This window comes from Pan troglodytes, chromosome 11 (genome assembly GCF_028858775.2).
Source record: "Pan troglodytes isolate AG18354 chromosome 11, NHGRI_mPanTro3-v2.0_pri, whole genome shotgun sequence".
Lineage (NCBI taxonomy): Eukaryota > Metazoa > Chordata > Mammalia > Primates > Hominidae > Pan > Pan troglodytes.
Window position 1 is genome coordinate 12,120,886 of NC_072409.2, and position 12,040 is coordinate 12,132,925.

Here is a 12,040-nt window from a genome sequence, read left to right on the forward strand (position 1 = left end):
GTTTCAAGATTCAACATTCCCCTCATAAATAATTTACAACAATAAAAATGAGCTAAGGCCATGTTTGTGTAGGATGGAGGTAAATTTAGGCCTAATGAGGGAGATCCAAGCACCGCACAGGAGGGAATAGGTTGATCTATGGCACGGTGCGAGCAGGATCGACAGCTCACAGGGGCTCCATTACCAACTGGCAGTTGCAGGGCCAATCAGGAGGAGGGGGAAGCAAAATGGGGAAACTTGTGCCATCCCAGCTGTGGCTGCAAGGAAGGTCTCTATAGGGAACCCCCAAAGCTGACCCAGTGTTTTGGATGACAAGACAAATGTTGAAATTTTTCAGAACTATAGGATTGGGCCAATCTAAGTCTATTCTCAATACATGCTGGGTAAGGAATAAAGGTGGTAGGATGCCAGGGACTCAGATTGGACCTTGAGCAGGTCCTCTTACTTTCACCTCGCAGGTCATCAGGTCCCAGATGGTTCCATTCTGACCTCTCCCCTCAGCGGGCATACAGCCTCTGTGAGATCATTTCCAAGGCTGGGGGCTGCAGAGCCTCGGTTCAGGCAGTGTTGTCTGCCCCGAGAGGCTCCCTCGGCAAGGCAGGAGAGTAGAGTGTGTGTGTGTGTGTGTGTGTGTGTGTGTGTGCGCGCGCGCGCGCGCGCGCGTGCGTGCACACACATACATGTATGTGCGCCCACATGTGTACGGAATGGGAAAGCTGGGGAGGGTTAAGGTGAAGTGTTTTCCAAGCTAGAAGGATTTTTTCCACCATGCCATGCTCAAAGAGCACCATGCAAACCACACAACAAAGCCAGGAGCAAGCCTGCTTCCAGCTTCTGCCTGCAGTGCTGCAGATAGCGCTTGGGGAGGCCCCAGCTCCCGGCACTGCAGCACCTAGCCAAGGCTGTCATCCCGGGTTCACGGAGAAATGAACTTTAACTATAAAGACCCTTCATACAGACGGCACACTGCTCCCTTGTAGCTGATCAAAGAATTACTACAACAGTGTGTTTAATCCCTGAAAGTCAGCAGTGCTGGGCTTAACTGATGCTGAACATTGTTTCGGAATCAAAGGCGTGCCTCCCGGCCCCAGTCTGGGAGAAAACAGAGCTACTGTATCACAGTTGAAAACTCAGGGGAACTTTGATATCATCTCTGTTTAATTTCCATGGCCCTCCTGAGCCTGGGGTTTATCTCGTTTTATCAACTCCTGTACTGAAATCAAAACCCAACTAACAAAGCTCAGACCTCTCTCCACCGAGGCCCTTCCAGCGGCGGGGTGTGGGCCGAGGAGTTTAAAGTGCTTTCAGGGAGCAACAACTGCAGGGGGCAGGGGGCGCTGCCTTCAAAGCAGGTGCCCTGGGCAGTGGGCCCACGTTCCAGCCTCCCGCCATCTCGGCCTCCTGCCATGGTGAGGCCGGCTCAGAAGCGGCGCCAGCCAGCGCTGCTGCTCAGGGCTGAAGGCATGACTGGCATACAACTTTTGAGGAGAGTAATTTCAAAGTATTAAAGGGGGGCAGGCTAAATTGGGCTACTGTAATTGAAATGACAAAACCAGTGGCTTAATTACATCCCTACAGAAGGGCAAACTTGTGATCAGCTTGCTTGAAATCCAAAGTCAAGGGCACCAAAGACAAAAACTGCGTGCTCACATATACCAGCTTACAGGGCTGAGGAAGGGAGAAGAATAAACATTTCATTCGCCGTAGGAAACACCACAAGAGCAGGTAGCTGCTGGAAATGGGTTGTCCCCCAGTAAAAGCTGCTGCTCCGGCCTTCATAGAAAGGGTCTTTGCCTGTTTCCTATTGGCAGCGATGGTCTGTAGGAATACATGCCCACCTCTGGTGCCCCGGAATTATTGACACCTTTCTGCTGGCAAATTGCAAGCAAGGGACAGAAGGACAGGCAAGGGACTGCCTGTCCCCAAGGAGGGAACCTGTGGCCAGGCCTCACCAATGCACACCACACACACAAACCCAGCCACCTCCTTACAGAAAGGTGCAGAGACCTACCTCCTCAGAAGGCTGAGAGCTGAGGCCAGTGTCCATGCTGTGCCCAGTTAAATGGGCAGCTGGCTTTGGGGCCACCCGTGGGGGACAGTGCACAGACTGAGAGGCTGTCACTGTGGAGCCTCAGGATAGCATCCTGACACCTTCTGAACTTTGGACAGATTACCTGGTGACCAGTCAGAGTCAAAACACTCTGACAAATGCTGCTGGACATAGTCAGGTGGCAACAAGTCACTGGCTGCTAGGAGGGCTGCTAAGTTGTTGGGCAACTAAGGCAAATATTTTTCTAAGCTCTCCTAGATCGCAAAGAATTTTCCAGCTCGGGAACTAACAATTGTGAGCACTTCCTTTCCCCCCCAACAGAAGAATCCAGTATATGCACGTGTGTATTCAATCTGCCTTATGCTTAAATTTCTATTAACCATTTGATTACCAAACAGATTTTGCATAAACTCCATGAGGCAGGACTAGGGTTCAGATTGCTGCAGCCCTTATGGTGCAATGGTAGGTTCCAGGATTCACTTTCCAAAAATAAATTCAGGATCAAGTTCTACAGCACAGCCCTGGCCAAAGCCCTGCCCCATACAGGCCTGACTCTGCACAAACCAGGGAACATTACTCGAGGGTAGGGCATTCTCCAGTACACTGTGGGTACCACCTGCTTGCCCATGATTACTGCAAATGAGGGTAGTCCATGTCCACTCCCATCAGGTTTTGCTGGGTGGTGCCATATTGTCCCCTGTAGAGAAGGAGAAAAAAAGGACCCCAACAGAAGGCAGATGCCTACAAATGAAACCATCCTGGAGGCCCCAAAAGCAATGGTTCCTGAGTGTTTGGTGATAGGAGTCTCAGCTTGCCCTTATGGGCACGGTGCTCATACAGTAAAGACACTAATATAATTTCAGTGCCAGGCAAATGGGGGCCCCTGCCAGAATCATCAGAACACCTGTCTTCAGGCCAGCCAGGCCACCACACCCCTCTCTGACTTTCACATGGGTCTTGAGAATTTTTTTTCATATATTTGGTCATCTAATCATTCTACCCATATGCTAATGACTTCCAAAGTACCTCAAGCCCAGGCTTTTCTCCTGAGACTCAGAGGTATCTGTCTCGTGTCTTTGCCCACATGGCTCAGGAATACCTCAAATTCAGCTGACCTTGCCATCTTCCCCCTGAAGCATCCTCCTACATTCCCGGTCTCTAAGGGGGCCTGGCGCGTGAACAGTGAGTCCACAGATGAGTACGGAGCCACTTGGGCTAAGCACTGAGGCTACAGTAATGAGATGGAAAGTCCACATTCTGGAGTGGGAGTTATCCAACTTTAGCATGTGCAAAAATCACCAGAAGAGGTCGTTAAAACGGACATTCCTGAACCCCACCCCCTGAGATACTGATGCAGTAGGCCTGAGCTGGTCTAAGAACATGCATTTGTAACACAAGCTCCCAGCTGACACTAAAACAGCTGGTCTACAGTCCAAAATTTAAGTACAAGAGAGCAGGTATTCATCAGGTATTTGATGAATGAATGGATGGATGGATGGATGGAATGAACCTAAAGGTAATCTTCCATGGACAAAAGCCTCAGAATCAGCCCTCCAGTCTCCCCCTCCTTCCTCTTGACAGTTCACCCAAGGGCACCAGGTTCCTCCCCTGCAGACACCCACCCCACCATTTAAAACCAGGGTCACACACGGGCATGGTGGCTCACGCCTGTAATCCCAGCACTTTGAGGCCAAGGCGGGCGGATCACTTGAGGTCAGGAGTTTGAGACCAGCCTGGCCAACATGGCAAAACCGCATCTCTACTAAAAATACAAAAATTAGCTGGGTGTGGTGGTGGGTGCCTGTAATCCCAGCTACTCGAGAGGGTGAGGCACAAGAATCGCTTAAACCCAGGAGGTGGAGGTTGCAGTGAGCTGAGATGGTGCCACTGCACTCCAGCCTGGGTGACAGAGCCAGACCTCATCTCAAAAAAATAAATGAGTAAATAAATAAAACCAGGGTCATGGCCAGGCGCAGTGGCTCACGCCTGTAATCCCAGCACCTTGGGAGTCCGAGGCGGACGGATCACAAGTTCAGGAGTTCGAGACCAGCCTGGCCCATATGGTGAAATCCTGTCTTTACTAAAAATACAAAAATTAGCCAGGCATGGTGGCACGCACCTGTAGTCCCACCTACTCGGGAGGCTGAGGCAGAAGAATCACTTGAACCTGGGTGGCGGAGGTTGCAGTGAGCCAAGATTGCATCACTGCACTCTAGCCTGGGTGACAGAGTGAGAGTCTGTCTCAAAAAAAAACCAAAACAAAACACCAGGGTCACATCTTCCATTCCCCTCAAACTTTCTCCAATTTCCCAGTCAGACAGGTGCCACCACTCAGAATCCTGATATCATGCAAGCACGTAGTCTTAGCACACGTATGTGCACACATGCACTCGTGCACACGTACACATACACACACAGCCTTTCCTCTCAGAAGGCTAGAACATGCTTTCCCTAGCAGACTGTAAGTTACTCAAAGGTGTGTTATGTCCACCACAATGCCCAGCTTATGGTGGGTGCTCAATAAATGGATTATGAATGAATGGGGGAAGGATAAACAAACAAAATTCCTATCCTCTCAAAATTGCCAAGTTTCACTGGATTAAGGAGGGCACATAAAGGGGAGAGGGCACATAAAGGGGTGGGGACACAAAAGGGGCAGGGGCACATAAAGGGGCGGGGGAACAGCAGAGCTGTCAGACCCCTTCCAGTGAAAGCCCGGGGTCTGGGATCACTGATTCCTCCATACAGGACACACACCATGACCCCAGGGGTGAGCCACTTACAGAGGAGGGGGGAAGGGACTGCAGCACTTCCAGGGAGTTCCAGATTTAGATCTAACTCAGTGCAGCCAGGCTGGATGTGGGCCTGTCAGGGGCCAGTGGGTGCCCAGGCTGGCTGCAGGAAGAATGCCCCGGAGAGCTTGTAGAAGCACAGCTTTCCCATTCCCTATCCTCAGGTTCTCATTTAATTGGTTCAGGCTGGGACTGAGACTGGAGAGTGCACAGCCAAGGAGAAGCTCCACAGTGCTGGGTGATAGAGCAATGAATAAGACATGGAGCTCACAGGCTGTGGGAAATATCCCAAGAGAAAGGGACTGCAAAGGAGGGGACTCTTCCTTCTGCCTGGTGACGCAGGGAAAGGTGAGCAAAGAACTGGCCTCCCTGAAAGACGGGGGTGTGTGGAGTGGTGAAAGTCTTGCAAGCAGAAGACACAGCCTCAACAAAGGCACCGTGGTGTGAACACACAGGGACTGCTCGGGGAACTGCAAGGAGCAGATGGGCTCTGAAACAAGCTTATAAAATGCTTAAGAAAACAAATAAACAAAACACAATCAAACTGAACTAAAAAACCTGTCTGCACTTCTCTGCTGTTTCTAAGATCTAAGCAATGATGTTGAGCTACAGGAAGGGGCACCCCAGTGGTCTAATGGAAGAGATTCCCAGGCCTTCCGTTCATACTTCCCCACCTGCAACTGAACATTTCTCCAACCAACGCCCCTTCCTTCAGACTTCCATGGGGCCTCCTTATGCTATTAGCTCTAAGGGGGGAAAGTCAGGCAGAGCAGAGGAATGGGAGGGGTGCCCCCTTTGGAGTCCAAGGGACCCGAACTTGAATTCCAGCTCTGACACTTACTGTATAACCTTAGGCAAGTTAAACTAAACTGGGCCTGAGTTTCCATCCCTATAAAACCGGAATAGCAAATAATATTGTTTCTACAGGGTTATAATGTGTAGAAAGCATCAAGAATTTGCAGCAAAAGGCAATCAACAGAGTAAAAAGGCAACCTATGGAATGGGAGGAAATATTTGCAAATCATGTATCTGATGAGGAGTTAATATGTGAATCTATAAAAAACTCCTACAAATCAACAACAAAAAAACAAATTCCTTAATTTAAAAATGGGCAAAGGACTTGAATAACAAGTCTTTCCAAAGACAATATACGAATAGCCAACCAGCACCCAAAAAGATGCTCGACATCACTTGCCACTAGGGAAATGCAAATCCAAATGACATCTCACCTTATACTCATTACGATGGCTACTACCAGAAACAAACAAACATACAAACAAAATAACTGTTCGCAAGCATGTGAAGAGATTGGAAACTCTGGCACACTGCTGGTGGGAATGTAAAATGGCACAGCCACTATGTTATGGAAAACAGTGTGGTGGTTCCTCAGAAAATTATAAATAGAATTACCATATGATCCAGCAATTCCACTTCTGGGTATCTACACAAAAGAATTTAAATCAGGGTCTCAAAGAGAATTGTAGACCCATGTTCGGAGCGACATTATTCACAATAGCCAAAAGATAGAAGCAACCCAAGCATCCATCTATGGATGAATGAACAAAATATGGTCCACATATTCAATGGAGTATTATTCAGCCTTAAAAAGGAAGGAAATTCTGAAATATGCTACAACATGATGAACCTTGAGGACAGTATGCTAAACTAAACAAGCCAGTCACAAAAAGACAAATACTGTATGATCCACTAGGATCATACAGTTTGACTACCTAGGGTAGTCAAACTCACAGAAACACAAAGCAGAATGGTGGTTGCCAGGGGTGAGGAAAGGGGGAAATGCAAAGTTGTTTTATGAGCACAGAGTTTCGGTTTTGCAAGATGAAAAGTTCTGGAGCTTAGTTGCACCACAGTGTGAATGTGCATAATGCCACCGATCTGTGCACTTAAAAATGAGTAGGATGGTCAATTTTATGTTACGTGTATTTAACACTTTTTTAGAAAGCATCAAGAACTGTAGGTCTCTAATTTCGGTAAGCAGAAGTATAACCCAAGGTGTCTGTTAAGACTGCAGATTCCAGGTCCCGTTCCCCAGAGATTCTGATTCAATAAAGTCTGAGTATGAGGTCCTAGAATCTGCATTTTCATCAACACCACAGGCATATTTAGTGCATTACAAACTCATTTATTTCTCTCTTCTAAAGGATCAGGGGATATTCTTTTGAATATTCTGCTCTGCTGATTAGAATCTGTTTTTGTAAGTGTGTGTGTGTGTGTGTGTGTGTGTGTGTGCGTGTGTAAAGAAAGAAAGAACAAACTCGTGTTGACTCCTGCCACAGGTCCAACAAGATGGCCCTCCAGTCCTAAGGGAAGTATGAGCTACAAAGCTACTATGTGCAACCCCTGGGCTCCAGGCCCACAGGGCTCTCACATTTCTGCCTGGACAAGCTCTGCATCTCGCCAGAAGCGTGTCAAGTAAACCAAATGCATGCCCACAGGATGTCCCCAACAAGGGAGGTAATGTCAAGCACACTCTGCAGTGGCTTTGCCTCCCAGGCAGCCGGAGACAGGAGACCTGACTCTGGCAAACCCACTGCAACTAGTGCAGACAGCGCAGGGAAGCCACGATTCCCTAGGGCAGCCCAGCAAGCAGAAGGCCAAGGAGAGCCGGGGTTGGGGGCGGGGTGGGTTGGGGAAATGCTGGCCAGGGTGGGCCTCAGTGAGAGCCAGAGCAGCCTGGGGAGAAGGTGTCTATTCAAGAAACCCAGGCCTCCCCTCCACAACCCAACCTGCAAAGGAGGCTCTGCAACACAGTGTGCTCAGCCTAACCACATCCAGCCATGTAGTCATTTGTTATCTCCATCATCATCATAGCACCTTCGACTTTTCCCATGCTTGACTCCAGCACCGTCATTATTTTGCAGTGTGGCAAGGATGTCTCCCTTTGAGTATGGAGCACTTCCAGCAAACTCAGACAGAGGGGCCTATGCCATTTGGATTCTGATCCCCCCAGGAGAAGAACCTCCATGAAATGGATAGAGACTACACTTCTCCCTTACCCCTTCCAAGGCCCTGAGAGGGCATCCAGCAGTGTGCTCACATGGTGGTGTGGTTCTGTAACATGTACAAACACAGGATATTCTTGTGTTCTTTTTCTTAATGCTCTCCCCGCAACAAATTGTATAAACATCGGACCTGAAAAAACACCATGATCTGCTGCTGGATGCTGAATCGCACACTTAAATTTCATGAGGACCGCCACCTCCTGCAGTGCCAAGTGCAGTCACATACATTAGCTCCTTCAGCTCTTCTTGACTGATTAGCTTTATGGGGTAGGCTTTGTTCTTAAGACACTTTTACATTACGGAAATGGGGATTCAGAAAGGTTCTGTGACTCCCCTAGGGTCACCTGGGGTCCAGGAGGTAGCCTGAGAGTCAAACTCAAGCTCGTAAATCCAAGTCCAGTGTTCTTTCTACTATACCATCACTTCCTGGTTGTCCCGTTAAAGACTAAATAATAGGCCAGGCGTGGTGGCTCATGCCTGTAATCCCAGGAATTTGGGAGGCCAAGGTGGGAGGATTACTTAAGCTCTGGTGTTCAAGACCAGCTTGGGCAACATAGGAAGACCCCAACTCTACTAAAAATAATAATAATTTAAAAAACAGCCGAGCGTGGTGGCAGGCACCTATACTTGGGAGGCTGAGGTGGGAGAATCGCTTGAGCCCAGGAGTTCAAGGCTGCAGTGAGCCATGATGGTACCACTGCACTCCAGCCTGAGTGACAGTGAGACCCTGTCTCAAAAACAAACAAAAACCAAAAAAAAAGCAGACAGAAAGAAACTCTAAAAATAAATAAATAAGCTACTCCTCTCATTCATCCGTTAACAAACCTCTCATAATGACCCCTACTGTTTACTGACTTCTTGCCATGTAGCAGGCACTGAGCTAGACTTTTCTTGCAAAATTTCATTTACATCACGCCATAATCCCATGAGATGAATACTATCATTAGTTTCACTCTACAGATGAGGAAACTGAAACTCAGAAAAGTTCAATAATTTGTCCAAGGGCACAAAGTAAGTAGGAAAGCCAAGACTTAAGCTGAGGGCTAATTCTAAACTCCCTGCACATAACCATGGCACAACATTCCAGTTGGAAGTGGTAAAAGGTCCCTAGCAGGATGGAGACAGGGCAAGGAAAATGCCTTGAACCTAAATTAGGAGTGTGACCTAAAGCCTAGAAGGAAGGAATGAAAAATGTGGATTACAGAAGGTAAGTTTAGGTTTAAATGAACCAGTAATCGCCACATCAACTGCTTCCCATGGGGCTTGGAGCCCGGGTCCCAAGCAGAAGCCTCATCTCTCTGAGGCCCTATTTAAAGATTCTGAGCATGGTACAGTATCTCCAAGGACCCCACATGATTTCTAACAAGCAAGAAAGGTGTCACCATCTACTGTAACTAAACATCCTGGCACATTGAGTTTTTCAGTTAGTCAAGGCTTCACAGAGCTTATTTTTTAACTTTCTAAGCTTTCCTGGTGCCGCTGATAAGATTTCCTAGCCCTGTTAAAACGAGATGAGATCCAGCCAGCTGTCGAGAAATGTACAATGAGATTATACTGAGAAGGAACCACGAGAGACAAAGGCCCCTAAGAGGAGCTGGTCTGCTGTCTGCTTTTGTGGCAGCAATCGGAGTGGGCTCTGGTTCTTGGGTGGGGGCAGGAAGCAGGGAAGGGGCAACCACCATTTGCCTTTTGCCCTCCTGTGGTCTTCCTCAGTGCCTTGTGCAAGAGGTGTTGAGGGGCAGGGAACAGAAGAGTCTCATCTTTCATGGTGAGAAGGGCTGCTGATTTAGAACAGTTGTGTGTTGGTAACAAAGAGGACAAAAGATGCTCTTGGGTCTACCCCGTTCCCTGGTGCCTCCTCTGAGGATGTGATGTCCCCTGGTGCCATGCCTCAGCTCTCGTCCCAGCCCCTGCTCCTCCCGTCTCGCTGGTGTTGGAGTCACTGTAGGGTGCTCGACGTGCCCACCATGTTCCTGGATGGGTGCTCTGGGTCTCAGGTACCCAGGCTGGGCATGTCACCTTGCAGACAGGTGCCCGAGGGTTTAGGTGTCCTCTCTGCTGTGCCCAGGTCACAGAGGCAGTGATGCCCCTGGGGCAGGTGCACGTTGGTCTGCACCCACGTGACCAGAGAGAGCAGGACCCCAGGCCAGGCCGGTCAAACGATTGACTGTCCCCAGTCTGTGCCCAGGTGGGCCGCCTCCCTCTCACGCGGGCAGAGGTGGCTCTCGGCGCCCCTCACCTGCCCGGGCCTTGGGGGCGCTGCTGGCACTCGGGTCCCCCAGCTTCTCCCGCCTCTCGCCGCCAGGCCGAGCCCGGGCACCGGCAGCCGCGGCGTGCTCGGGGCTCTGCAAAGGCCGCCCGGGCCTGTCCCCGCCGCGGGCCGGGCACGGAGCCCGCAGGCCTCGGCGCGGCCCGGCTCCTCCCGTCCGCCCGCCCCTCGGCCCGGGGCCCGCGCCCGCCCGCCCGCCCGCCCTCCCGGCTGCAGGGCCGGCTCCGCCGAGCCTCCGCGGCGCCCGGGCCTCACTTAACTGTTCCCCGCTGGGGCGGCGGCGGCGGTGGCTGCGGCGGCGGCGGGTCCCGGCTCCGTCTCACGCAGAAGCAGCTTCTCATCGCCCGGGCGGCGCGGGAGGGGCCGGGCCCGGGGCCCAGGCGGCAGGAGCCGGCGCCGCAGCTCGAGCGCGAGCCTCACCGAGAGCGGCGGCGGCGGCGGAGGGGCGGGGCGCGGCCTGGCGGCGGCGGCGACAACGGCAGTGGCGGCGGCGGCGGCGGCTCCCTCCGCGGGCCGCGGCGGCGGGCCGGGCTCCGGGCCTCCCGGCGCTGGCGCTGGTTCAGGATCGGGGGAGGCGCCCGGCGCCCGAGGCTGGCTCGGGCGGGAGGAGGGAGAGGGAGCCCTGGCGTCCCGAGCCCGCGCCGCCGCCCCGGCCGGCACCCCGCCTCCCCAGCCTCCCCCTCGACCCAGCCCGTCAGCCGCAGGCAGGGCCCCGGTGCGCCCACCCGGGCCTCCCCGAGCCCGCCGGCGACCCCAGTCCAGCCTCAGGCCCCCGGGAGCCCACGGCCTCTAGAGCCTGGGGCATCGATGGTCCCCGCCCCCAGGCTGGTCTTTTCCAGGGACCCTCAGCCCACTTAGCTCTCGTAGGCCTCGCTGTACGCAAGACCAGTCTTCCGCTCGGCTGCAGATCCCTGGAAGCCCCCAGGCCCTCAGGCTAGAAGTTGGCCCCTTCTAAGGACTCTCCGCCCACCCAGCCATTCTAGGCTTCACTGAACCCTAGAATCCTTCAGCTCATCTTTCCCCACCCCCCAGCTCACCTAAGGTGAGCTCAGCCAGTCGTCTCAAACTAACCCCAATTTCCTAGCAATTCTCTTATGTTGGTTAGATGATTTATCCCCAGAAGCCTAGAATCAGGTTTATGGGGCCAGCCTCAGGCAAGCATCTAGAAGGTTTTTAGCAGGAGTCCTACCCTGCAGTACTTGGGGAAAGGCATAAGCCAAGGATAAAATGGAGCTGGATGGTTGGGGGAGGGTCCAGAGCTTGACCCTCAGCTAGAGTGGCTGGTAGGAAAGGCGGACTCTGCGCCTTAACCAACCATGCCCCCCACACGGCCCAGCCAGGCACCCCAGGCAGAGGCCAGCGTGTGCAAGATTTGAAAGGTTTCCTGCCAGGAGGCTGGAGCATTCATTAGGACCTGAGGACCATGCAGGAGTGATCAGCATTGATTTGCTAATGCATTGAGTCTCATTTTCACACATTCTAGGCTTTTCCATAATAGCTGTTTGATCCTAAAGAAAAGGGTGCCAAGCAGAATGGGCTGTCGGGGGAAACATCCTGTAGGGAAGCCATGCACGTGTGCATTCCCAGTGTCTTCACTACTCAGAAATGCCATGGGTTCAGATGGCTTTACAGCAAGCCCTATCATCCCATCAGGGCACAGATCATCCCTATGTTACTTAAACTGTTACACAGGAAGAAATAAACAAAAGAAACAAAAATTTTTATTTCATTTCCCAAGTTTAGCATAACCCTGATACCAAAATCCAACAGACAATACCAAAAAGAACTGCAGATGACTAACCTAGAACACGAGTCCCCAGAGAATTTAATATTTATTTTTTGAAAATGGGCTTCTGTAGGCAACTTGAGAAAGTGCTGCATGCCGTTTATAGTGTACCTTTTGGAG

At 51.4% G+C, this 12,040-nt stretch overlaps 1 protein-coding gene across 4 annotated transcripts in view; it reads right to left on the reverse strand.

The window, feature by feature from the left end:
- Positions 1-10,592, reverse strand: part of MVB12B (multivesicular body subunit 12B) — a 179,530-nt gene extending 168,938 nt beyond the window's left edge. The window contains exon 1 of one of the 4 annotated variants that reach the window (XM_024345885.3): positions 10,395-10,581. In XM_024345885.3, the coding sequence (XP_024201653.1) occupies positions 10,395-10,475 (81 nt within the window). In that variant the 5' untranslated portion in view covers positions 10,476-10,581. Of the gene's footprint in view, positions 1-2,011; positions 2,124-10,394 lie in introns of those variants that run through there. The other 3 variants (XM_016961671.4, XM_024345886.3, XM_054658429.2) reach the window with 3 other exon arrangements.
- Between the last annotated feature and the right edge of the window lie 1,448 nt (positions 10,593-12,040).